This window comes from Lepidochelys kempii, chromosome 10 (genome assembly GCF_965140265.1).
Source record: "Lepidochelys kempii isolate rLepKem1 chromosome 10, rLepKem1.hap2, whole genome shotgun sequence".
NCBI classification, from domain to species: domain Eukaryota; kingdom Metazoa; phylum Chordata; order Testudines; family Cheloniidae; genus Lepidochelys; species Lepidochelys kempii.
The window spans coordinates 84,782,255-84,808,695 of NC_133265.1; the positions used below are offsets into that span (position 1 = coordinate 84,782,255).

Here is a 26,441-nt window from a genome sequence, read left to right on the forward strand (position 1 = left end):
TTGTACCACAATACAGCCAAATCACCGCCCCACTGACAGACCTAACCAAAAAGAAACAGCCCAATGCCGTTCAGTGGACTGAAGAGTGTCAGAAGGCCTTTAACCAGCTTAAAGCGACACTCACATCTGACCCTGTACTAAGGGCCCCAGACTTTGACAAACCGTTCCTAGTAACCACAGATGCGTCAGAGCGTGGCGTGGGAGCAGTTTTAATCAAGAATTCCACCCTGTACTGTTTCTCAGCAAGAAGCTGTCTGAGAGGGAAAGCAACTGGTCAGGCAGTGAAAAGGAATGTTACGCCATTGTCTACGCTCTGGAAAAGCTACGCCCATATGTTTGGGGACGGCGTTTCCACCTGCAAATCGACCATGCTGCACTACAGTGGCTTCATACCGCCATGGGAAATAACAGAAAAAACTTATTTGGTGGAGTTTAGCTCTCCAAGATTTTGATTTCGACATCCCACACATCTCAGGAGCTTCTAACAAAGTGGCTGATGCACTCTCCCGAGAAAGTTTCCCAGAATCAACTGGTTAAAATCGTCCTTGAGATGTGGAAAATGTTGTTAGTCTTTACATACTTGGTAGTATATTTAGAGGTGCATGTGTCTTATTAACTCTGTTTTCTCCTAGAGCTCCAGGAAGAAATCCCAGCCAGCGTTTCACCCTATCTGTGATTTGGGGTGTGTGTCATAAATATAAAGGGAAGGGTAAACCCCTTTAAAATCCCTCCTGGCCACAGGAAAAACCCTTTCACCTGTAAGGGGTTAAGAAGCTAGGATAACCTCACTGGCAGACTGACCACAATGACCAATGAGGAGACAAGATACTTTCAAAAGCTGGAGGGGGGAGAAACAAAGGCTCTCTCTGTCTGTGTGATGCTTTTGCCGGGGACAGAACAGGAATGGAGTCTTAGAACTTAGTAAGTAATCTAGCTAGATACGCGTTAGATTCTGATTCCTTTAAATGGCTGAGAAAATAAGCTGTGCTGAATGGAATGTAGATTCCTGGTTTTGTGTCTTTTTGTAACTTAAGGTTTTGCCTAGAGGGATTCTCTATGTACCCTGTAAGGTATTTACCATCCTGATTTTACAGAGGTGATTCTTTTTACTTTTTCTTCTATTAAAATTCTTTTAAGAATCTGATGGCTTTTTCATTGTTCTTAAGATCCAAGGGTTTGGGTCTGTGGTCACCTATGCAAATTGGTGAGGATTTTTATCAAACCTTCCCCAGGAAAGGGGGTGTAAGGGTTGGGAGGATTTGTGGGGGGGGGAAGACCTTTCCAAACAGGCTCTTTCCCGATTATATACCTGTTAGACGTTTGGTGGTGGCAGCGATAGAGTCCAAGGGCAAAAAGTAAAATAGTTTGTACCTTGGGGAAGTTTTAACCTAAGCTGGTAAAAGTAAGCTTAGGAGATTTTCATGCAGGTCCCCACATCTGTACCCTAGAGTTCAGAGTGGGGAAGGAACCTTGACAGCCCAGCATTGGGCTCTCAAAGGCTGGAGCTCCCACATCCTGGCTGCAGCACGTGGATTTGGTGCAAAGGGCCTAATCTTGTCTCCCTGCCCTACCGGTGTCCAGCCTGAGCGACAGGGCAGAGGGGGGCGTACCCAGGGGGTGGCAATTCAGAGAGTTGAGGGCAGCACCAAGAGGAGGCTGGCCCTGCATCTGCCGCAGGCCAAGGGGAGGTGGCAGTAAATGGGGGGAGAGGCACTCAGGGGCACAGGGACACATAGGGCAGCCTGCCCAGGCAGGGGCACAGAACATGCTCAGGAAGGCGGCTGGTTTGCATAGTTCTGAACATTTAATAACTCTCAGTCTCTCTAGTGTTATATCCACAACCATTAAATTAAGAACCGGGGGCAGGAGGCAACACCTACCTGATTAAATTACAAGAAAAAATTACTGTGCACCAAAAAGTTATGATAAAAACCAGGTGTGGGGGGCCCTGCCCCCGGCCCGGCCGGAGCCTATGCAGGGGCTGGAACAAGACGGCTGCAGCCACAGCCCAGGCCCATGGTGGGGCGGAGCGGTGTGCAGCTCTGGGCTTGGCGCTCAGGCCCCTTGCAGGGGGCAGATTGCGCTGAAGCCCCCCCCACTTACCCTAGGCCAGGCCTTGCCCTGCCACTATGAGGAAATGACTTGTGAACAGGGAGGGGATGGGGGGGGGCTCCAGCTGGGGAGCAAAACAGATTGTCACCACAGGGGAGGGGCAAGGCACATCAGGAGGGGGAGGGCAGGCAGACATGCCATGACTCGGTGCCTCTGCGGTGGGCTCCAGGGACTGACCCAGGCTGCATGGCCCAAGTCCAGCAAGTGGGGTACCAGCAGCCCAGCCCCACACACTGCATGGCCAAGGGAAGGGCAGCCAGCCCCCAGCCAGCCGCAGGCAGGGACAGCGGGGGGCTAGGCCCATGGGGCAAGGCCCTGGAAACTTCCCCAGCAGGCAGGGAGCAGTGGGGATGTTGCTGCATGCCGCTGCAGGGCTGGGGACCCTGGGACCGGCCCTGGGCGAGACTGTGCTCCTGGCTCTTCAGCGCTGCAGAGCCTCACGCTCCCTCCTGGCAGCACCACAGCTCTGGCGGAGCCTGGCCCACAGCCCAGCCATTATTGCTGTAGAGAGAAGGAAACAGCTGCCACTCCCGGGCAGGGCCTCAGAGCTGAGGGAGTCCTGCTGCTCCCCAGAAGGGAGAGGGTCACAGAGAGAACAGGGCTTGCCCAGTGCCCTGGGCCTGACATGGGGACAAGCCCGGGGGGGCCCCAAGGCTGGAGAGGGAGACAGCACATCACCCCCTCACCAGAGCCCCCCCATAGAGACGCAGTGCCCAGCCCAAGGGCAGCCAGCAGCCTGGAGAGCCAGCCTGAGCAGACAGAAGCCCCAGCCCTGAGAGACACGCATCTGGCTTCCCCTGCCCCAGCACATGGGTGTGACGGGCACAGGCGAGGCTGGCAGACAAGACCCTCACCAGGCCCATGGGGCCGGCGAAGAGGGTGGGGGGGGCCATGCTAAAAACACTTTGGCAAGTTAAAAGAAACAGAAGTGGAGGCTGGGCCTGATGCTGTGGGGGTGAGAGCCCAGGACGGTGCCAGGGGGCCCTCCCTAGAGCAGGCCGGGCAGCCGCTGCCCTTGCCCAGGAGCAGAGGTGCCCACAGGACGGTGCCAGCAGCTGGTGAAGCCCTCACCCGAGCAGGACGGGGCAGTGTCCAGGGCCCCTCAGCCTTCCCTGGCCCGGGGGCTGTGCCAGGGCAGGGCAGGGAGGGGCCGGGGGGCTCAAAGGGCACTTTGGTCTCTGATGAAGGCAGTCCTCTCGCTGTGCGCCTCGCAGTCCTCGCCCTCCGACTCGGAAGGCAGCTCCTCCTGCCACAGGTCCGCGGGGAGCCCCCGGTAGGAGATGAGCCCGCTGTCCAGGGAGTACACCTTGACGCCCCGCAGGCTGAAGCCCGAGCGCAACTGCAGCACCAGGAAGACTGTGATGAAAATGAGGACGATGAAGACGCAGCTGAGGCTGGCCACCAGGACAGCCAGTTTGGAGGCGGGAGGTGCCTCGGGCTGGCCCTTGCCCAGGGCGGGCGACGCGCGGCTGCTCTGCGTCTGGTGGGAGCACGTTCGGTCCAGGCTATTGTAGTGCGAGTGGGCTGGGCAGCTGAGGCAGGCGGTGGCCGCGGGCCCCATGCAGGTGACGCAGGAGGTGTGGCACGGCACACACAGGTGCGGGGGACGGGGCTCCACACTGTTCTCCAGGGCGTAGTGGGCACTCTGCAGGCTGGGCGTGAAGCCGGGGGGGCAGCGCTTCAGGCAGCTCTTCTGGTGCAGGTAGAAGCCCTCCTCGCACACTGCGGGGACAGGGGTGGGTTAGCGCTCGGCCTGGAGCTCTGCCAGCACCAGACCGGCATGCCCGCCCCATGGGCCGTGGCACATCTGAGCCAGGCTGCACTGCCAGGGTTCGGCAGGTCGGGGTGCTCCTGGGCACAACTCTGCCCCCCTCCCCTGGGCCTGGCTGGCCAGCAGCGGGAGTCCAGCCCCCTCACTCACCCACGCAGGTCTGGCTGGAGGCGAGGGTTTTGCAGCCGCTGCTCTCGAGCCGGTTGGAGAGGCTGGTGGGCTCTGTCGCGGTCCCGTACAGAACCAGCGTGAACTTGGTCAGGGTGCCTGCAGGCCAAGGCAGAGGGTGAGGAGCGCCCAGGGACCCGCCCACCTGGACTCAGCCTTGCTAACCCACCTGGCTTCCATCCTGGCGTTTGGTGCCCTCTGCTGGCCACAGGGCCGGTCGCACCCCCTTCCACTCCCACCCAAGCCCAGGGGAGCAGGGCGGGCTGTGCTCACGGCCCACAGCCCCAGTGACCGGCGCGAGACCTGGAGTGGGGCCCCAGCAGCAGCAGCTGGGATGGGGGCCCTGGGCTTACCCCACGCAAGGGGAGCACACTGCCACCATGGGGCCTCTGAATCAAAAAGTTCCTCCAAGTCCCTCCGAGGCAGATCCAGGTCACCCCTCTCACGGGTGCTTGGCATTGCGGGGCGGGGGCACCTGAGGCCACCACTGGAGCGCAGGCATTGCGGCCACAGGGCGGCCGTCTCTCTGCTCAGCACACGGCACCCACGCTATGGCAGCCTACCGGTTGCGACTGTGTGCTGGGCCAGGCAAGCAGCAGGGGCAGACTCCAGCAACGGGGGGCAGAAACGGTGCAGCAGGCACCAGGGGCAGCGGCCAGCAGGTGCCAGGGAGCTGGGCAGGCGGCCGGGGAGCCTGCAGCCCCTTGCACGCACCGTAGTTGTTGGCTTCACTAGTGTTTTCGATCTCCAGCACCCAGTCGCCGGAGGGGTCCTCGTCCCACGAGTGTGTGGTCATGAAGGCCCAGTCGTTGAAACCGTCGCCTGAGTAGTCGTGAGGCCTGGGGGACAAGGGAGAGGTGAGGCCTGCTGCCCGAGACACAGCCCTGGTAGCACACGGGCGGCGGCCTGGACAGACCCCAGGCTGTGGCAGTCGGGGGCCTACCTGGGAGCCAGGAGGGTGGAGCGGGTGCCCATGGGGCTGGTGAGGTGGATGGCCAGGTCGCCACGCCGGTTGTAGGAGAGAGTCAGCCTGGCCTGGACGTGCTCCAGCCTGCCGATGGAGCTGGCCTTCCCCAAGCAGGCGTCCACCTTCCTCCGGACCTCCAGGCGCTTCCCAATGTCTCTGCAGAGCACAGGAGGTGGAGTCAGTGTGCAGCCAGCAGGGGGTGCCAGCCCCGACACAGCAGGGAAAGGGCCCCTCCACAGCACCCGAGCCGAGGTCCCAGGGAAATACCAACCCTGCTGCCTTCTCAGCTCACAAGCAACAACCCTCCAGACCCCCAAGGGAAGAGCAGACAGGAGGTGCGGGACGTGGCCCGGAGCGCCCGCCATTGCCAGGAATGCAGCGGCTAGGGAAGCCCCCCACCAGCCCGCACCCCAGGCAGCCAGCACCACTCTGGGGCACAGAACCCAGCCCCACCACTCAGGGCAGCCTGGGGCCCAGGAGCTGTGTGGGGGACCGGCAGGGCTGAGCAGTAGCTGAAGGTGACCCTGTGTAACAGTCAGACCCTGCCTGATCCTGGGCACCCAGGTCAGAACGCAGCCCCGCGGGACAGGACAAGGCTTGGCATGACCTTGGGAGATGAAGCTGGCTCTGGGGAGGGGCTGAGGTAGGTCTGCACTGCAATGCACAGCCACTGCTGGCCTAGGCCAGCTGACTCAGGCTCTGGGACCCTCCCCACTTGCAGGATCCCAGAGTCCGGGCTCCAGAATGCCCACATTGCAGCTTAGGGCCCTGTGAGCTCAGACACAGCCATGGGGTTTTCTTTGTGGACATTCTCTGAGAGGTCTAGCTCTGGGATGGACAAGATGGGACCTCCTGGCCTTTTCTGTGCCACAGCAGGCAGGCAGCTCCTGCAGCTCAGCTCTCGCTCCCCCCACTGCATGGGCACCACATTCAAATCAGCCCAGTTCCTGGAGGGCAGGGGGCTGCTCAGTGACTGCATCCTCCCCGTCCTGAATAGCTGCACTGTGCCAGCCATGAATGGCTCCTTTCTTCACCTGCAGTGGAGACGGCAGCATCCCCAGAGCTCGGCTCCTGCTCCCCGGCCTGGGCACCGCATCTCCTCCCTCTCCCCAAAGTTGCCAGGCTAAGCTGAAGACCAGCAGGGCCCAGCCGGTGCTGCGGTGGCAGGGAACTTCAGAGAGCACCTAGGTGCTAGAGAAGCCCAGAGCTATGGGGCAGCCAGGGGAGATGGGGGCCCTGGGTGGCTCTTGACTGAGTTCCGCTCCTAGCATGCCAGGTGGCTGCGCTCGGCCTGGCACGTCTATGCTCCGCAATGGAGGGGCTGCGGGTGCCAGCATGGCCTAGGAGCACTCGCGGATCCCAGGGTGCTGGTCCTGGCAAGCAAGCAGGGAGGGACAAGTGGAGCTAGAGACAGGCGCTGCTGCTGTCCAGGCCCCCCAAGCTCTGTGGGAAGCACTCAGCGCCCCAATCCCAGCCACACAGGGCACAGCGCAGGCGCTGAGGAGATGGGCAAGCACAAGTGAAAGGAGCTTCTGTGTGAGCCCTGAAAAGACCCTTGTCCAGCACCAGCTCACGCTGGCTGCTCCCAAACCACAGCACCCGCGGGAGTGGCGCTGGCAAGCCCCGGGCCAGCAGCAGAGCCCGACACCACTCTGCACGCAGGACAGGGACCCCAGCTCCCTCTGCACACGGCAGCGGCACTCACCGGCAGCGCTGGCCCAGCCAGTCCCCAGGGAAGCCAGATGGCCTGCAGCGGGCATGAGCCCCAGGGCAGGGAGCCAGAAGGGGGCTGAGCCGCAGACCCAGGCCCGACTCTGGAGCCCCAGTGCTCTGGCTGAGGCCTCTTTCCAGCTCTTCTCCTCAGCTCAGGATGCCCAAAGCGCCAACTGCAGCCTGCCAAGGGGGAAACGCAGGCCCCTCTCTGGCTCTGCCCCACGTCAGCCACGCAGGGAGCAGAGCATGGCTCCGAGCCCAGCCCTGCCCACCCTAGCACGCCTGGGCTCTACCCAGGAGCTGTTGGACTGTCTGGCCACACTGAGGGCTTGGACACAGTGCTGGAGAGCCCCCCCACCCCGCCCCCGGGACACACCAGCCCTCACTTTGGCTCAGTGAGGATGTCGATGATGCACTTCCTCTGGGGTCCCACCGTGGTCCAGTTCCTGGCCAGGGTCACCATGGCCCCCGCGTCCAGCAGGCCGTAGCCATAGGAGTGGCTGACTGCAAAGACAGAGAGAGGGTGAGGCGCAAGGCCCTGGGCGGACAAGGAAAGGTCCCTGGGGTGCCCCCCTCTGGGCACTGGGGGGTGCCTCTCATGTGTCCTGCAGCCAGCCCTGCCCAAGGCAAGCCGCAAACCCCACGGGCTGTGGCCCCCCCGACCCACTCCCCAGGGGCTCCAAAGGCAGTTTGGGGCACTTTGCGCACATACGGGAGGGGCCCATGGGGTGGCACCGGCCATGCCCAGACGATCACAGCCCAGGGGAGTGGGGTGGGCAGCATGTTACCTTTGCGGCCCACGCCGTTGGTGGCCCAGTCATTGGTGTTGAGATGCGCCGGCTTCGAGGTCCGCACCACCAGGTGCTGCATGTCCCGCCAGGTCAGGTTCTTACTGCGGAGACAGAGGTGGGCTTGGAGCACGCATGGCCAAGGTCCTGCCAGGGCCTACCCCTGGGATACCCAAATCAGACACCCGGGTTGCTCCCTGTTCATGCTGTGCCGTGGGGAACCCAGCCCGCCACCGCAGCCCTCGCCTGGCCTTACTTTGCTTCCAGGGTAAGTGCGATGATGCCAGCAGCCAGTGGAGCCGAGGCAGAGGTCCCCGTGTGCGACTCTGTGCACTTCTGCCTCAGGTCGGTCGTCACCTGCAGGGAGAGGCAAGGCGTGAGACCCCATTGTACTCCCACCCCAGTCCCTGTGAACCCAGGGCACTGCCGGGGGCCCCAGTTCATTTCAAACTCTGCCTGGGGGACAGGCCCCTCCCCACTCAACTGTGGAGCAGTTTGGATTCCCCTGGGTTAGCAAGACTGAACCTGGGAGCAGCTCCCGGGGCCACAGTGTCCAGAAGCCCCATCCCTCAGGATCCCCACAAGACCATTTCCAGAGACGGGGCTGCCCTCAGCTCTCACTGGAGGTGCAGCCAACACAGACTGCCGCTTGCGGCTTGCCCTACTCCCAGCAAGGCACCCAGCCAGCCCACAGAGAGAGCCCCACTCCCGGCCAGTCCAAAGAAAGAGATGGCCGCTCCCAGCCTGGCGCCCGCCTAGCCTAGCCTGGCGCCCGCCTAGCCTAGCCTGGCGCCCGCCTAGCCTAGCCTGGCGCCCGCCTAGCCTAGCCTGGCGCCCGCCTAGCCTAGCCTGGCGCCCGCCTAGCCTAGCCTGGCGCCCGCCTAGCCTGCACTCACAATCTGTTTCTCGTTCTGGTTGCCGCTGCTGTAGGTGGTGGCAAGGGTGGAGGAGCAGGCCTCGCTGTACCAGGGCACGTTGCCGTACTGGGTGGTGCTGCTGATGGACAGCGTGTAGATGCTGTTGGTGTAGCCATCGCAGTTGCAGCTGTCATGTTCGCGGCCCCCATTCCCAGAGGCCCAGACGAATATGGAGCCCAGTCCCGCCCGGCCCTGTAGAAAGAGGCAGAGTGAGGCAGGCCCCAGCCATGGCAGCCCACAGCCAGCCCAGCCCTCCTGCTCACCTGACTGACCCCTCGGAAGAACGCCTCTTCTGCCAGCCGGGCCGGCCCGTCCACCGTCTTGCCATCGTCCTCAGGGCCCCAGCTGGCACTGTAGATGTGGATGTGGTTGGGGTTTAAGCCCAGGGAGCGGGCCTCCACAGCATCGGTCACTTCCCCATCCAGCATGCGCACACCTAGAGCCACAGGAGACGTCACCAGCTTCTCCAGCAAAGGCTCTGTGGCTCGAGGGGCTCCCCCTGCAGCCCCCGGCTCCCCAGTGCGGAAGCTCTGGGATGGGCATGGGCTCCCCATGGCCTGCAAACTCGTGTCTGCAGCACAAACCCCATGCAGAGTCTCCACCCCGGCCCGAGGTAGCAGGCTGAGAGGCAGGCAGGCCAGGGCCCCAGATCTTCACCCATCAGGCCATGGGAAGCAGCGGGCAGAGGCTCCCCACCAGCCCTGGCCCAGGCACACACCCACCTCCAATCCTGGCGTTGTAAGCCACTCCCACGCCACAGATCCCATTGTTTGCCACAGCAGCCACTTCACCAGCACAGCGAGTGCCATGTCTGCACCAGGGAACAGCAACACAGTACGGTCAGACGCAAAGCCCAGGCTGGGTCCCCGCAGCCCCAGGGGCCGAGCTGCAGCCTCCCTTGCTGCCACACACACACCCTGGAGCCGGAGCTGCTGTCCCACCACCCAGCCAGGCTGCCCTGCCCAGCGCCCTGGGATCAGGAACTGAAGGGGGACAGGAACAGCCGGACTCAGCTCCAGCTGGCAATGAATGAGCCTGTGTCTGGGGAGGGGGAGGCAGGTACAGCTCTGCCAGGGCACAGGGGCTCCCCAGGCCCACCCCGACTCCCCACCAGCTGCAGATGCTCAGGGCCTGGAACCTGGTTTCCTGTGCTTGAGCCACCCTGATAGCCCCTGAATAGAATCAGGCTCCCACCACAGCTGGGGCCCCTGCTACTCCTCAGCTCACCCCCCACCTCCAACACCCAGCCCACTGGGTGCGCTCCCCACCCAGGACAGGCTCCCTGGAGCAGCCAGGCCCCATCCAGCGCACCACGCCCCCAGGCAGACGACTCCTGGCCCCCCTCACCTGTTATCGTTCATCTGTGTGTAGCGAGGCTGTGGGTCTGGGTCCTGGTCGTTCACATCAAAGCTGGCCCCGGGGTCCTAGAACACAGAAGCTCTGTCAGCTCAGCAGAGCCCCACGCTCCCTTCTGGGCCAGGCAGCTGTCCACGGCTGTGCTGTGGTTCACAGCAAGCTCAGGGAGCCACAGGCCAGCCCCTGCCCATGGCATGGGAGGGGGAGACTTCATTCCTCTAGCAGCCAGGGCTGCCTCACCATACTTCTGCACTCTAGGGCCAGGCCCGAATCCTGCTCAGCCCAGGGCCATGTGCCAGGAGCCTGGGGTTGAGCTGAGTGGCAGGTGTGGGCTTCAAAGACAACAGATCCCAGCATGCTGTGTGCCCAGCTGCGGGCACAGTGCAGCACAGGGGCTGTCCCTGCACATGAGCGTGGTGGCCCTCACTCACATAGTTGTCCTCTAGGTCCGGGTGGTTCTTCTCAATGCCATCGTCCAGGATGGAGACAACAATCCCCCTGCCGGTGTAGCCCTGCTCCCAGGCCCCCCGCACGTTCAGGTCCCGCTGGTTCACGTTGTACTAGAGGAACGAGACCAGAAACCCACTGATCACACCCTGAAAGACCTGAGGGTGGGGGGCGGTGCGACCCCCCAATGAGGGTCATGGTGCAGCAGCTCCCACAACCCATGGCTGTCTACAAGCTACACCAACGTACGGGTAACAGAAAGGGTGCACCCCAAGAGCTCCCACAACCCATGGCTGTCTACAAGCTACACCAACGTACGGGTAACAGAAAGGGTGCACCCCAAGCACCATCAGCTGCAATCAGACATGAAATCAGCTAACTTGGTTTGGCCCTTCAGAGGAATCAGGGCAAGTGGAAGGACCCCAGAGGATACTGCCCCACTGTGACCAAGTGAGCATGTTCCTACTGTTTTGTCTGAATACTGTGTGTGCCTCAGTTTCCCCTATGTGTTACTCAAGTGTCTAGGTGGTGGGACAAGGGTGTGTGGTTGCAACTGGTTGGCAGTCTCTCCTGGCCTCTAGGGGTTGCTGGCCCTGGCTTGGCCAGGCTGGATAATGGCTGAACCCGGGCGGCTCTGTGCTGCCCGAAGGCCTTCCCAGGCCATGTGCAGGGACTAATACACCGGCTTTGGCTGGACAAGGCTGCCTGCCGGCACTGCAGGCGCGTGCTGCTGGGCATCGCTCGCCCAGAGACTGCAGCTCGGCCCAGCTGGACTGGCAGGGCAGAGCTCCTGGGGAAGACGCTGCAGGGCTGCGGCCAAGAGGCTCGGGCTCGGAGGTGGGGGGGAACACGTGCCCTGCCCTGAAGGACGGGTGGGACCCCTCAGGGTCTGGGACACTGAAGGGCTCCTCAAAGGCGCTGTTTATGAGCTGGGACATAGAAGAGCCTGGGGAGCTGTGATGGGGGGGGGCGGAATCTGGCATCTGGTGAGGGGCGGACATGCTGCTGGGGGAGGGGCTATCTGAGCAGGAGCTGGCCCTGGCTCTGCTAATCCCAGCCATGTGCCATTAGCTGAAATGAAGGGATTAGGCGCGGGCTGCAAGGCTGGGAAGCCCCCCTCCCCAGGAGGGCATCAGTGACCCTCCTGGGCCCCGATGCGACTCGACCCCAGATTTAGCTACGCAGCCCTAGAATCAAAGCCCCCTCTCAGAGGCGGTCAGTCCTCACGCACGCCGTGCAGGAGAAGGGGACAGTGCAGACATGTTCCCAGACAGCCTGCCGCAGACGTTTCCCAGTAGGCACTGCCCCCCGTCCCAATCTGTAGCCCCCCCACTATTCCTACAACAACAGGGCCATAATAGCGAGGCTTGAATGAAAGCAGGAGCTTTGGAAGGGATGTAACCATTCCCGCTTCTGGGCGTTGACTGGCCTAAAGGATGGGGAGGAGGAAACGGTGCCTGGCCCCTGAACGGCCTGCTGCAGGGTTCCTTCCTCTCAAGCAGCTGCTTCCAGCCAAAGGCAGCGACAGGACACTGAGCTGGATGGCCCACAGGTCTGCTCTTGTCTGGCCATTCCCATGTTCCAGTTAGGGAAACTGAGACATGAGCAGGGCGATGCCTGGCACACAGCAAAGCAGCTGACTAGAACCCAGCTATTGCACCCCCTCCCAACTCCTCCTGTACTGCACCCCCTTTCCCCATCCTCCAGTGCAGCACATCCGAGCTGCTCCCCTGCACACAGCCCCCAGCCATCACCCACCAGGTACCACTGCTGAGGGAACTTGGGGTCTGTGGGCTCCGTGAAGGCGTCTCTCTTCGTCCTGCGCTTTGCCACCTGCTGCTCCAGCCAATGCACCTAGAGACCGACAGAGGAGAGTGAAGAGCGCCCCCCTCTGAGCAGACGGAGGAGCCAGCTCAGGCTTGGGCATCCACTCCTCCCAACAGCTATAGGCACCTGAGACTGACCCCAGCTAGCCTGGCACGCAGCTGTCACTGCCCTGGCCACCCAGCCTCAGGCTATACAAGCCCCCTCTTGCCCCGGGAGCGAGCGGGACACAGGAGGTTGCCTGGCAAGGGCATGATGGGGCCTGTGCAATACCTCAGGGGAGGGGGCGCTCCGGGTGGAGGCAGGCATTCTAAAGGGGCAGGGCTGCACCTCTGTCCGGGGCTCAGAGGGGCCGGGAAGGCAGGAGGAGGAAATCCCAGTGCGGGTGTTCTCTCACTCAGTGGAAGGAGTGGCTGCAATGGGTTGGCGCCATGTCAGCCCTGGTCTCAGGCCTGGCTGGGGGCCCGCACCATCCTGCTATGGACGAGCGCAGGCTTTCGGCTGGCACCCTCTCCAACACACGCCCCAGGGAGCCTTTCACAGAGCTGCCAGCACAGGGCCTGGGCTGCTGGGCCAAACCTGCCACAGCCCCTGGCTAAGGAGCTCTCAGGGCAAAGGCCTGAGGGGCAGCGTCTTGCACAGGAACGGCCAGCATCCCACGGCAGTGCTCACAGCAGGGCCTCCATCCCCAGGCACCGGCTCCCCTCCTGCCCACCCAGAAACCCAAGGCCCTGCCCGTTCCCCGGGGAGCACAGCAGCGGCACAGAGCTCTGAATCCCGCCAGCCAGCACCTTCCCCCACTACGTGGGCACCTCTGAAGCCACCACCAAAGTTTGTGGCCCACAGAAATGCTGGCGCGGGAGGGGGGGGCAGGGGAACCAGTCTCCAGCCCTCTGTAGTTTTGAGGCTGGAGTGCCAGGTGAAGTCATGCCCCCTCCCTGCCCCTCAGGGCTCCTGCATTCAGCACCAGCCTTGACAGAAGCCACGTGCCAGCCCAGGAGCCCATTCAGAAAAGGGTGAGGACACCGCGACTGGCCTGGGCACTGGGCACGGTCCAGCCGCTCCGCAAGACGCATGAGCAGAGCTGGCGACGAAGGGGTTGGCGTGATCCCAGCAGAGCAGATGGCTGATTAGGAGCAAGGCAGCGCCCGGCATTCAGTCCCGCTGCCTCCAAATGGCTCAGGGGAGCATGGAGCTCACGCGAGATGTGACCAGGCTGGTACAGCACCCGCCTGAGTACCAAGCCCAGTATCCGACAACCCTGACCCCCAGCCCCCTGCTCTTCCAGCCCTGGACCCCCAGCAGTGCCGGTGCCCCCCAGCCCTGACCCCTAGCCCCCTGCTATTCCAGCCCTGGACCCCCCAGCTCTGCCAGTGCCCCCCAGCCCTCTGCTATTCCAGCCCTGGACCCCCCCATCCCTGACCCCAAGCCCCCTGCTATTCCAGCCCTGGACCCCCTAGCTCTGACTCACAGCCTACTGTGATCACAGTCCTGGTCTGCTCCTCAACTCTGCTGATGACCCTAGCCCTGCCCCTGCCCATCCCAGCGCTGGGCACCACGCAGGCTGGCAATTGGGATCAAACTACCATTGCCAGGTGGCTAAGCCCTTCAACCAGGAGCTTCCCAGCAGGGGCGCATGGGTCAGCCCCGCAGCCGACTCAGCAAGGACAGCATGGCAGACACCACCTACCTGGGGCTCTCTGGCCAAATGGCTGTGCCGGGACCGGTGGGGCGAGAGGGAACGTTTCACTACTGCATGGTGCCGGAAGTGGTAATAGTCACCGACAATCTGCAACACAGAGCGTGGGTGAGACCAGCACAGAGCCCTCCAGCCCCGCCCCGGCTCCCCAGGGCCCGACCTGCCACGCCATCTGTGGCCACACAGCAAGTCTGGGCAGAGCAGGGATTGGGAGCCTGGACTAGACCTGCCCCATCCCCGGCCCTCTTATTACATGTCCTACAGTGCTGGACAGAGAGCCCCTGCCCACAGAGCAGGGCTGGGAGGGTCACTGGAGGTGCTTGGGCAAGCCATGGGCTAGCACCTCGTGGTCTGCACACTAGACCTTGGCTGGGTTCTGGTTTCTTTCACAGTAACTAAGTGCGGCCGCTGGGGGTGGGCGAAGGGAGAGGGCGCAGTGAAGGGGGGCAGACAAGGAGGCCTGGAGCAGCCACACATGGATCCCCCCCAGGTTGTGGCCCTGCAGCCTGCTGAGGGGAGGGGCACACAACAGCCCCTGGCTTGTGGGTGCCCCCGTGCCCTGCTCTGTGCCCGGCTGGGGTCGGGGCTCCAGTTGTGAACATGAAGACCGAGTCCCAGAGCAGCCTCCCCAGCGACAGACCACCCCTCCCACCCCCACCCACTACAGAGAGCCCGGGAGCCTGCACCCATGCCCTCTGCTGTGCCAATGACCACTTGCCCCATGCAGAGCTGCAGCCCAACCTGCCAGGATGCTGCCTCCTGTAGCCTCTACCCCAAACCCCCAGTCTCTGCCTGACCGGGACACGAGGCCAAGGCACAGGGCCATGCCTGGACTGCTCTTCTCACCTCGGAGCTGGGGCCTCCGCAGCTCAGCTGCTGTTTGGGAGCAGCCAGGTCTCCCTACTCCCCACCCCCGCTCAGCAAGGGAGCAGGACACCCCCCCCGTCCACTTCAGACACCCCCCAGAGTGCCCCAGCGAGGCGAGCCCCTGAGCGCTGCCCACAGGCTATGCTGGCTGGGGTGGGAGCAAGGGCTTGCTCCTCTGCCCAAAGTCGCATCCACTCCAAAGCAATCGCGCAGGGCCCCTGCCTTCCGGGGGCTGCTCTCGGGGGGCGCCTGCTGCCAAGCAGGCCTCTGAGCAGGGCGCACACTGTACGGGTGAGTGAGCCCGGCTGCAGCCCCAGCCCCCGGGCCGGCCTGCGCAGGCCCAGTGCTCAGTCACCTCCTGGGCTGCAGCCTCTGGCTCCACGAGAAGCCACGGCCAAGTCCAGCTAGCAGGGAGCTGGGCACCCCAGGGCTGGCAAAGGTGCTTGCTGCATACCCAGGGGCCCTGGTACTTACAGCTCCCCCTCCCAGCCCAGTGAGACCAGCAGCTTCTTCCCCCTCAGCCAGGCCTTGCTCTGGCCCCACCTGGCTGCGTCCCCCTCCCCGGGAAGGCACCTAGGGCCATCCCCTGCAGGACCAGCGTGCAGGCAAGGCTCAGGCATGTCCTCTGCTGGGCACCACTGCGCCGTGCTGGGCGAGGCCTGTGCCTGGAGTGGGCAGACGCCACCGCCCTGGCTGCGGGGAGAGCGGACAGCAGGCTCCTCAGGAGGGGGTGGGCAGCGGGCACAGAGCCCGCTGTGCAGGAAGCTCCCAGGCTGGCTCAAGGACCCACTTTGGGACCCTGCAGGAGTCCAGCCCTGTTCTCTCTGCCCCAGGGCAGGGCTGAGCCATGCTGTGGTGGGCTGCTCCCCACCACACTTGGCTTGCTCCCAGTAGAGGAAGCAGGCAGCCACTGGCCGGGCCTATCCCAACGAGGGTGTCTCATGTCCTGGCCCAGCCTGTGGGCTGCTCCCCCCCGCCATCCCCGGGCACCGCGGCACCCCTCCTCACATGCCCAGGCGGGCACAGGAGTTGAGGCAGGTGCTGAGCCATGGGGGAGCTGGGCAGGGGCAGAGGGGACTGTGGGCCCCTTGGCTTCTTGGAGAAGAGACTCCAGCAAGGACCCTGCCCAGCCCAGGAGGCAGGCCCAGCTGGGCGCCTGCAAATCCCCCCAGAGCAGCTGCTGGGGGCCAGGCAGAGGCAGCGGCTGGGCTCTGCTCCCCGGCACGGCACAGCCTGGCTCCCTGCCCAGAGCAGCCACAGCACACGCCAGCGGCTCCCCCAAGCCCATGGGGTAGAGACCGGGCACCTCTGCAGCTCCAGCCCCTGCTGCCACCATGGGCTCCACAGCCCCCCACTTCCGCCTGCGTGAGGGCCCCAGCCAGAGCGCCAAGCGCTGCCCGTGCATGCAGCCCAGAGAGGGAGGGTGGCCATGGGGTCGTGCAGCTCTGGGTTCGAGGAGCTGCTCTGCCACAGACGCCCTGCATGACCTGGGCGAGTCCCTTCTGTGCCCACGCGGCAGCGCGCTGGGGGAAGGGCTACGGTGCCGAAGGCCAGAGACAGGCCCCCACGCATCCTGTCAGTGGGGCCGTGGTCCTGGTCAGGCGGAAGGCAAGGGATACGACCAGCACCACGTGGTACAGGAGCTGGGGGAGAGAAAAGCTACTTGGTTTCATAAGCTGCCCTTAGCCCAGCGAGCGCCACGTCCCACCTCGCCTGCCTGGGCCAGGAACAGGGGCCCATTGTTCCCCAGAGCAGCTCCCAGCTCTGCCTGGTCACCAGACAGGATTAGGGTCTGCCCGGACCGAGTAGCAACGCTCACAGGCAGCCACCCGTCCTGCAGGCAGCCCTGCTCCAGAACAAGCCCCCCAGACCCAGCACTGAGTGCCCCCGAGGCTGTGGGAACGGGCCACGCTCAGGGCAGGCTCCAGCCCAAGCACTGCTGGCCCAGGGCAGCTGACCCGGCCTGCCGCCCTCCCCCAGCGAGGGCCCCCCTGCCGGCCATAGGATGGGAGAGCAGCCCTTAGGGAGCTCCTCAGGTGGGCATGCCAGGCCAGTGCAATTGGAGCCCAGGATGAGCTGGGGGCAGAGGGTTGGCACGGGGCAGCAGGGGTCCAGGAGTGGGCTGCTGCCTGCCATCACCTCAGGAACTAGCCGGACAACAGGGCCCAGCACCCACGGGCCCCCGGAGACATGCTGCCATGGCAAGAGGCTGGAATGGACACCTGTTTGCTGAGCCGAGATGGGAGATAAGAGGACACCGCCCTCCACTGCCTGGCTGCAGGAACTGGCGGACAGCGGGAGCAGGGTGGGCAGGTGTCAGAGACACAGTGGGGCCGAGGGGCACTGCAGAGTCCTCTGCCTGCACAATGGCACCCCCCAGGCTAGCAGCTGTGCCAGCAGAGACACTGGGAGAACTGGGCCCTCCACCAGTGCCCTGTCCTGGCCCCGCCTGAGCCCCACGCCATCCCCAGGCACCATGGCACCCCTCCTTGCCCCATTCGAGCAGCAGCCCTACGCCCAAGCCAGCTCGCCACCTCAGAAGCCTCCAAGCAGGCCCCAGGCTTGGGGGGCACTGCCAGGTGCTCCCCACCCCCGCTGACTCTCACAGGCTCCTCCCCCATTGCTGCTGCATCCAGCCCCCCCGTAAAACCACCCCCAGAGAGAGCAGCAGGAAGAGCCTCCCAGAGAAGCTATGTGGGAAAGTGGCCACCTCCCCACATCCGCCCATGGGCGGGGACCTCGGCTCACCATCCAGCCATCTCAGGGCAGTTACTGCCAGGAACCCAGGCATCCCTGGGCTGGTCACTGAAGCACGGAGCTGGCAGCAGGTGAAGTGCTCAGATGGGTGCCTCCCACAGGCAGCCTATGTTCCCTCCAAGCTGGGCAAGAGCTCAGGGCTGCGGCAGGGAGAGGTGCTCCTCCCTGCCGGCCAAAACATGGACCAGCCGCGGTGGGGAGGGGCACCCCTCTCTCTGTCCAGCCCAGCCCGAGCTACCGCAGCGGGGGGGAGACACCGCTCCCCCAGCCGCTGCGGCGAGAGAGGGCTGGGGGGAGTCCTCTCTCCCACTGCAGCCCCAGGCTGCACCCCAAAGCCCTCATCCCCAAAGCCCACCCACCCACATCCGAACCCTCTGCCCCAGCCCTGAGCCCCCTCCCACAACCCAAATCCCTCATTCCCGGCCCCGCCCCAGAGCCTGCGCCCCACAGCCGCAACCCTGAGCCCCCTCCCACACTCCAAACCCCGTGGCCCCACCCCCACTGCATGAATTTTGTTATGTGTCACACCTCACCTCCATATGGGTGCACATAACAAAATTCATTCCGCACATGGACATAAACAATTAGAGGGAACACTGACAGCCCTGTGTCCTACCCCCTCTGAGCCTCACCCCCAGTCCCGCCGGCCTCCTGGCAGCCAGGGCTTTGCAGATAGGTGCTGCTGGGAGGCCCAGGCCAGCCCGGTGCCAGCCCGGCCCTGCCGGGCCCAGTGTCACACTGGTCTGCGGTGCCTCGCCAGGGAATTAAGTGAACTGGATGAGCCAGAAAAACACCATCCTTCAGTTGCGCTGCCAAGTGCGATCACTGCAGCAGGCTGGGAAGGCCCCTCCACAAACCCACGCAGCTCTGCTCCTCCCTCCAGGATCTCAGCACCAGCCTCAACAGCTCCCTGTCACCAGCTGCTGCTGCACGGCCGGAGGAGCAGAGGGCAGAGGTGGCACACAACCCAACCAGGGGTTCAACTGAATGCTCTGGCCAGGGGACCCCGAGCTCATAGCTTGGGGCTCAGCAAAATCTGCTGCATTTGGCAGAGGGGTCTGTGCAGCCCCAATGCACTCTGGGACCTGCCCCAGTGGGATGGAGACATGCAGGGCACGCCAGGAGACGCAGTCTGAGTAGCAGGGCACCCCACAGAGCAAGCTGCGGCCAGCACTGCCCTGCAGGGACCTCCTAGCAACAGCCCAGACCCAGCAGCATGCCAGCACTGCGGGGCCACAGACCAGGCAGCTTCTCCCCCAGGCCCTGGCCCTCCAGAAGCCAACCCAGCAGGCTCGGCAGCAATGCAACCTCCAGCCCAGCTCTCCCCCACTCGCCTGCATGGTGGCGGGCTGTGCCCTTGGGCCCCAACACTCCCCAGCAAGCACGGCCCTCCCTCGGGCAGCCAAACCGGCCCTATTGCCAGCGAGGAGGCATCTGCAGGAAGAGCAGCTCCGGGTGTAGAGGGGGAACCCTGGCACCAAGGGGCACTGGCCTCAGTGTGAGGTTTGCAGCTTTCACGCCAATTCCAAGATCTGTACATGGGTCAGGCCCCTCCATGCCACCACCCCCGCCCCAGCCCACACCAGCAAAGCAAATGCCAGGCCACTCCGTGCCACTCCCCCACCACAGCCCACGCTGTCAGAGCAAACGCCAGGCACCGGCTGCTCTGAGAAGTGCTGTGGGTGGGGGCAGGGGCTAGCAAGCGCACACGGTCCTTGAGCCCTGCCTGACGGTCCCTTTATGAGCCTGCAGAAAGAGGCACCCGGGCTATTCCAGAGGCAGCTGCTTTCCCTGCCCCCCAGCCGGCTGCAGCCGGATGGCTCAGAGCAAGGTCCCAGCTCTGCCGCCCAATTGTGAAACTTCCTGAGGGATTTCAACCCCCCGCCCACTTCCTTCCTGGCAGAGCGGTAGCCCTGCACCCTGCCGGCTGAGGAAGGCCCCCCTTGCAGGGCATGGAAGTCCACTAGTCAGACACCCACATGCACTCCCCACCCCCAGCTCTGCAGCCCCTGCCCCCAACCCACCCTCAGGGCAGAGGCTGGGCTGAGCCGGGCCAGTTGCTCTCCTTGCCACGTGCCTGGGACGGGCACAGTGGCAGCGGTGGTGATTCTCGCCAGACAGAGGCATCACGCCACAGGCTGCGGGGGCAGGGTAGCTGTGCAAGGACAGAGCCAGGAGCCCCGACTGGGCCCGGGCAGCCCAGCCCCCAACCGGACACCAATCCGGGCACCCCTCCCTTACTCCTGGGGGGACTGTAGGAGAATGGTCAAGAATGCAGGAGGGTTGGGTTCCCCTTCCCCCAAACGGGGGGGCAGGGGAACTCCCCATGGCCTGAGGCCCCTGCAGAGCCTGACCCCATGTCACTAGGGCAGAGCCCAACAGCAGCCAGTGCTGCCAGGGCAGGGTGCAGGGGCAGAGCCTGACCAAGGGAGCCAGCCCCCCAGATCACAGACATCCCAAGCCCCTGCTCCCCCCTCAGGACACAGGTGCTCCAGAGCACTCACTCCTCAGCCAGAGGAAGCCTGGCAACCTAGCAGTACCCCGCTGCCGGCCATCCTAGCCCAGGGGCCCCCGGCAGGCAGTGCTTCACCAGGGCTCCCAGGAGGGGCAGGGAGACATCCACAGCCTTCCCCCTTCGGTCAGGGACAAAGCAGGCAGGGAGTAGGGAAGTGCAGCACAGGCTGGCTCAGGGGGCTCAGGCAGCCTCTGTTTCCACCCCGCTGGGGGTGGTGGGTCCCGGCCGCCCACTGCTAGGCCCCAGCCGGCTCACCCCGAGGCGCACACCTGGTAGCGCGTCACGCTCTGCTTGCCACACCACTGCGGGCTGCACCCAGCACTCCTGAGAACACGTCACCTTTTACCCCCACACTTGAGCGAGGGACAGCGATGACGCCGGTGCCCTGGGGACAGCACTCCCACCGCTGCTCACGAGCCAGGGGCTCAGGGAGTGGCCTGGAAGAAAGAGCGGCCACCAGGACAAGAAAGGCCCCGCCCGTCGCACGCTCCAGCAGGCAAAGGAGCTCCACGAAGCATCGGCCCTGCCAAGGCCGGGACCTCACCTCCAGGCACATCTCTGGAGAGCTGCCTTCGCTATTGTCAGTGTGAATGGCAGCCGTGCCCCCATCACGGGGAGCGGGTGCTAAGCCAGTGCTGCGGAGATAGCAGGAGCTGCCGGGCTCCCAGGACAGAGATAAGAGAGAGGAGGGCAGAGCCAATGGGCAATAGACACGAGTCCCACGCAGCCCGCTGAGGGGCAGCTGCGGGCCAGGCCCGGTGCTCAGCCCCCATGCCCACACACTGATGGAAGGGAAACAGGGCCGGGCTGACACATGCATTTGCAGAGGGCATTCCTGGGGAAGGACACAGGAGTCTTTGTCAACAACCCGCCTGGCCAGATCTCCTGTAGCAGGTTGCAGGTTTCAGCACCCACTGTCCCACACGGGAATGCTGGACCTTTGTGCCCAGCTCACTTGAGGGGGAGCAACTGGCATGGGTCCCAGAGACTCACCCAAACACTGCTCCCCCCACGATGCAGCCACCCCACAGCCCTGCCTCGCCCACTCAGTCTGCTAGTGCTGGGACCTGAATCTCCCCAGTCTGTGGGCAAGTCAGCTCCAGGCTGGGCTGAGGGGCAGCCCTGCTGGGGGGGTGGGGGGAAGAAGGGGGCAGAGGGAGGCCCTGCTCCCAGCTCACACCAAGCCAGGAGTGCCAACAGAGGCCTTGCCAGAACTGCACTGACAGGGCCCCAGGGACCTGCCTGGCCTCGTGCAAACAGGCCGCCCCTGCCCCCCAGGGAGAGCTGCCCCACGTGGCCCCAGGGCAGGCTCTGATGCCAGGAGCCAGAGGGCCTGCAAGGGGCAGGCTGCACACCAGGCACACAGGACCGTTCCGGGGGGGTGGCGCCAAGCAGAGAGAGGCTCACTCACCGGCCCAAGATTGAGGAATCCATGCTTCCTGGCCAGCCTGTCAGCCTCCTGCGGCCCCGCTGGGACAAGCACGGCCCAGGTGTTGGTGTAGACGCGCTGGCCTAGCCCCTCCTGGGCCAGCCACGCCACCACCGCTGGAGTCCACAGCAGGAGCAGCAAGCGGGGCCCCAGATCCATCGGAAGGTTGGAGCCTCTCGCCGGGGCCCAGGAACACCAGTGCCCAGCGGTGCTCCCTGCTCAGCGCTCACTCTGCCCGGCTGGCCCTCCAGCCGGCCTGGGGATCATGGGGACGACATCCAAGCAGCAAGCTGAGAGCCGTGAGCCGGAGGCAGGGGCCGGACAGCACCACAGCGGATCAGAGGTCCCCTGGAGGAAAAGCAGCACAAGTCACGGCCGAGCCTCTCCACAGCGATCAGCCCCACAGAGCCCCCGGAAACACAGCACTGCCAGGGGAGCCTGCCCAGGCCCCAGCGCACAAGCAGAGCGCAGTCCTTGACCACAGGGAGCGCAGCGCCCCACGGGGGGCGAGACGCGAATCCCTCACAGTGGGGCCCTGCCCGCCAGCCCAGCTCCCAGCTGCAGAGCTCCAGGGGGCCAGTCTCATCTCACACTGTTTACCCTGCTATTGGCCAATGTGTGTTTATGCTCTAGGCTTAGGAACAGGCAGACCCAGCTGGCAGGGAGTAGGGCAGGCCGTGTTTGCCGAAGGCAGGGAGAGGACAGCAAATGGCTCCCTCTGCCCAGGCAGAAGCAAACAGGAAACTCACCCCAAGCGCCCAGCTCGAGGCAGACCCCACCTGGGCAAGGGGCAAGAAGCCAAACCACAGCGGGGGAGGGGCTGGGGGAGAGAAACACACTCAGCCTCTCCGTAGCCAGCAATGGAGACAAGCAGCCCCAGCACCTCCCTCCCACCCACACCGGCCTTTAATAAGCTCCTTCACTCACAAGGGCACTGAGAAACCTGGAGCCAGGGGGCCTGGGAGAGCCACTTGGTGCAGGAGCACCATGCCCAGCAGACCCCAGCACCAGGTGATGCCACCAGGCCCAGATGACACTGGCCCAACCCCACAGCAGAGGCATGGCCATGCCTGGTCACATTCAGCCTGAAGCCACGTTGCCGCTGGCTTGGGAGAGGGATGAGGATGGGGATGGGGAAACTCAGCCTGACTGCCACACAACAAGTACACAGTCGCTCAACTCCTAAGAGTCAGGGCTAGGCGTCAGGGGGCCAAACCCCATGGATCCAGGTGACAACCTGGAAGGGGGAAATGGGGATCACACGGAGCACCTAGCACCTGGCTAGCAGAGGCAGCAACATAAGCCTGTAATTGCCTACGGGTCAAAGAACCTACTGATGGCGGAAATTACTCCTCTGCCCAGCTCAGCACTGCCCAGCACCCAAAACAGTTCACATGTTGGCACCCTAATGAGAAGTGATAATGGTGTGCGAAGGAGGCCTGGGCAGAGAATGGGGGACACAGCCCTAGCATGAGGTGAGGGGCTGCAGGAAGTCCTTGAAATAGAGGGGGATGGGGAAATGCAAAGAACCCCGACGTGAGCTCTGAAGGCCGTGACCCCTAGTTACAATTCAGCGGAAGATTATTGCAGGGGAGATGAGTGGCCTTAGGAGGGCAAGGGGGCCCATGCCTCGGCCACCTAGCCAGGGACAAAGGGCTGCACCAAGTGGCATGAAGTGGGCCTGCACTAAGACCCAGGCACTGCAGGCCCTTGCCCGCCAGCTCCTGGAGCCAGGTGATGTGCTAAACAAAAGGAGCAACTCCTACAAAGAGCCTAAGCCCTGGGCCTGGGAAGAGACGCAAACAGCGAAGAAGTCGTGATGGCTCAGGGAGGGGTGTCCCCATGTTCCTCAATGAAGGGTTAACGCCACACCCCCAGCTGAGAGCAGAGTGCAGTGAACCCGGCCCACCCACAGACTCAGAAACACCCTGGCTGCGTGGCCCTGCTTCTCCCAGGGTGTGAGGAAGGAGGGAGCCCCTGCTCCTGCTGGGAAAGGAGGGGGGCCCACACCCCTGCTCCTACCTCTCAGAGAGGGGAAGACTCTCCTTGTGACTGCCCTTCTAAGTGGGGGCAGGGCTGATGGGTAGAGCTGTAGTGTGCCATGGAACGCCAGGGTCTGGCCCCAGCTGCCCTTGCCATAGTCGCCCTAGCCCCAACTCCCACATAGACAGGCTCTCCCGAGCCCCTAGCACTCAGTGGGTGCCTGTTTCCACAGAGCAGGAGGGATTAGATTCCTCACGCTAGGGCCCAGAGACCTGTTGAGAGTCACCGCACAGCCCTCGGTGCCTGCCCCTTGCAACTTGCCGCCCTATTAACCACAAGGGGATGTCCCGGGGCATAGGCAGCAACACCTGGGCTACCAGAGACCAGCTTTGCACAAACCCAGAGGAAAGGCTACGGGGGAGGGTTTCACAAAAGGTTATTATGGAGTCACAGAAGCAGTTCAGCCAGTGATTCCAGGGTGGCTCCCACGGGCAGCACCGCAGCCAAGGCTATGCCGCTGACCTGACACGAGACAGACACCCACCTATAACTGGGTGGGTCAGCCAGTGCAGTGTCTCCGCCGAGCTCGAATCCTGCCTGCGAAACTCTGGCACTTAACGATAGCCTGTGGAATTCACCAACACTAGATAATTATGCAGTCCATTGCAGAGACGTGGCCACCAAGACTACATGGCCCAAAACAAACCACTTCCTCTTGATCCATCAGAGCATCGGCGGGGCAGCCAGTCCCTCCCCATGCCCAGTCGCCCACCTTCTGCAGGCACAGCACTCCCCCCTCCAGCCAGGGCTGCTCCAGTGCCCCACCAAAGCCAATGCCCACCGATGGCAGCAGGCGCTTTACTCAAGTGGGGGCCGGGGAGGCTGCTCTCTCCTGCCAGGAGCACCTTACAGCCACTGGTTTCCTCCCCAGCCCCGCCCCCTAAGACCCATGTTTCTGAAGAATGGGGTGGGGGGGTCTGGACCACAGAACTGCCCATCCCACAGGAGCAGTCAGGAGCCGCCCGGCATAAGTGGGAATAAGAACTGCCACTTCTAAGTGACTGGCCATGCAGCATGCCGGGTGCTTTCAGCCCCTGAGACCACCCGGCCCAGCCCAACTGCCCAGCGGTCCAGCTGGGGCCCTCCCTCAGCTCTGGCAAGTTTGGGGCACTAGGTTTGAAGGTGCTCTGGGGTCCCCAAGCAAAGCTCCCCTCAGCTCCACGCTCAAGCCCAGCTTCAGTCCAAGCCCAGCGTGCCCAGGGGGCCGGAGACACGGCTCAGAAGCCAAGACGCTGACGGGGGGCTGGCTCCGGGAAGAGCCCTGGGTCCGTTCCCACCTGCTCAGAGCACCCGGGACGGCGCCCCCAGCCCAGAGCCAGAGGAGGGGGCCAGCAGTAGCGTCCCACTGCACAATGGGGCCACCCCATAAGCGTCCCCGGCGACGGGAACGATTCACAGCTGCCCAGAGCAGCCGAAGCCAAGCCGCGGAGCGGGCACGCAGACCCCCGCCTCCCACCCGGGGCTCGGCCCTTCTGCCGCTGCTCTCGCTGGAGCCCACCCTGCCAACAGGCCCCCCGCGGCCCCCGCCCGCGGCCCCGCCAGGCAGGAAGCGCCAGGCCCAGGCCCGCGAGCAGGGCTCGCCCCAAGCCCGGCCAGCCCGCGACTCACCCACCCCGCTCGGGCGCCGCTCCCAGGCAGCCCGCGCCCCGACGGCTCCCCCGCGCCCGCCGGGCGCAGAACGGGCCCCGCAGCCCCAGCTCCGGGCCGGGCTCCCCTCGGACTGGGCGGAGCCCGGGAAACTGCACCGGGGCCCCCTGCCCGGCCCGCGCCGGAGCTGTCAAGCCCCGAGCCAGGCCTCTGCTCTCCGCGAGCGCTGCGGGGCGCGGTCCCCCCGGCCCGGCCCGGCCCGGCCCGGCCCGGCCCGGCCCGGCCCGGCCCGGCCCGGCCCGGCCCGGCCCGGCCCGGCCCGGCCCGGCCCGGCCCGCGGCTGACGGGCACCCGGGGGAGACCTGCCCCCGGTCCCCGAGCGCGCTGCCCGCGGGCCGGCAGACGGAGCGCCCCGGTCCCCCCGGACGGGCAGCGGGGGCGCCCGGCCCGGCCCGGCTCGGCTCGGCCCGGCCCGGCCTTACCCTGCGCGGCGCTCGGCTCCGCTCGGCTGGCGGCCCTGGCCCTTTATGGGCGGCGGCGGAGCAGCGTCACCTCGCGGGGAAGCCCGGAGCCCCCGCCCCGGAGCCGAGCCCGGCCCAGCAGGAGCGGGGGGGCCAGGACCGGCCGCCGCCTGGTGACTCGCCGCAGCTGTCAGCCCGGCTCGGCCCGGCCCGGCCCGGCCCACGGGCGCCGCCGGATGCCGTCACGGCTGCAGCGGGGCTCCCCCCGGCCCGGCGCCCGGCCCCTCCTCGGGAGGCGGCGCCCTCGGCCCCGCGCCGGGGGGACCCTGCAGGTCTGGTGCGCGGACTGAGACCCCCGTCTCCCCCCCCGGTATGGGGGTCTCCCCCCCGACATGGGGTTCACGCCCGATCCCCTCCCCCCCCCAACACCTCCTCCCACTCCAACCCCAGGGGGTGCATTGCTCCTCCTACGAAGCTGGGGCCCAGCTTGCTGTGAGGGCTCCCCTGGAAGGATTTGGCTGGGAAGTGTAATAACCTCCCCTGCAGGTCCCTGGGGAGGTTGAATCCAGGGCCTGCAGTAGACACCTCTGCCCTGAACTAGAAATGAGCTTCACCTTGAATGATCCCTGAGAATATGTATTTACTTACGCTGAACAGTCTGTTCCTCCTTCTCTGTAGCTGCCATGCTGAGTACCTTTCCCAGACCCGAGGAAGAGCGCTGTGTAGCTTGAAAGCTTGTCCCTTACCAGCAGGAGTTGGTCCATAATCTTACCTGACCCACCTCCACAGCTGTAGTAAACTGCCACCCTTTGAGGAACAGGTGGTGAAATGACACGCATCTTTGTGACAAACACAGGTCCCAGTTTGATGAAGAACATGAAGGGGAAGGGACTGGAGAACAGTAACCGAAGAAATCATGGGGCATAAACACCAAGGTCCCTAATGTTGGCCATGGGTATTATTTGCTCCTTGGGTCAGGGGCACTATCAGAATAATTCAGGCCCAACCACCATGTCTGGG

At 64.3% G+C, this 26,441-nt stretch overlaps 1 protein-coding gene across 2 annotated transcripts; it reads right to left on the reverse strand.

Annotated features, from left to right (window-relative positions):
- Positions 1-1,782: 1,782 nt before the first annotated feature.
- FURIN (furin, paired basic amino acid cleaving enzyme) lies at positions 1,783-25,656 on the reverse strand. 2 transcript variants are annotated; one of them, XM_073304612.1, is made up of 17 exons: positions 25,443-25,656; positions 23,858-23,938; positions 21,313-21,678; positions 13,754-13,852; positions 11,998-12,093; positions 10,224-10,352; positions 9,784-9,860; positions 9,159-9,247; positions 8,709-8,872; positions 8,416-8,628; positions 7,776-7,876; positions 7,520-7,623; positions 7,118-7,235; positions 4,995-5,174; positions 4,766-4,890; positions 4,034-4,150; positions 1,783-3,834 (listed from the first exon to the last, which is right to left on the reverse strand). In XM_073304612.1, exons 3-17 carry the CDS (start codon positions 21,487-21,489, stop codon positions 3,272-3,274), a joined length of 2,352 nt encoding a protein of 783 aa, XP_073160713.1. In that variant the 5' UTR covers positions 21,490-21,678; positions 23,858-23,938; positions 25,443-25,656; the 3' UTR covers positions 1,783-3,271. The 2 variants fall into 2 exon arrangements, with proteins under 2 accessions (XP_073160713.1, XP_073160712.1); XM_073304611.1 differs by having other exon boundaries at positions 8,700-8,872; positions 25,443-25,655.
- Positions 25,657-26,441: the final 785 nt, after the last annotated feature.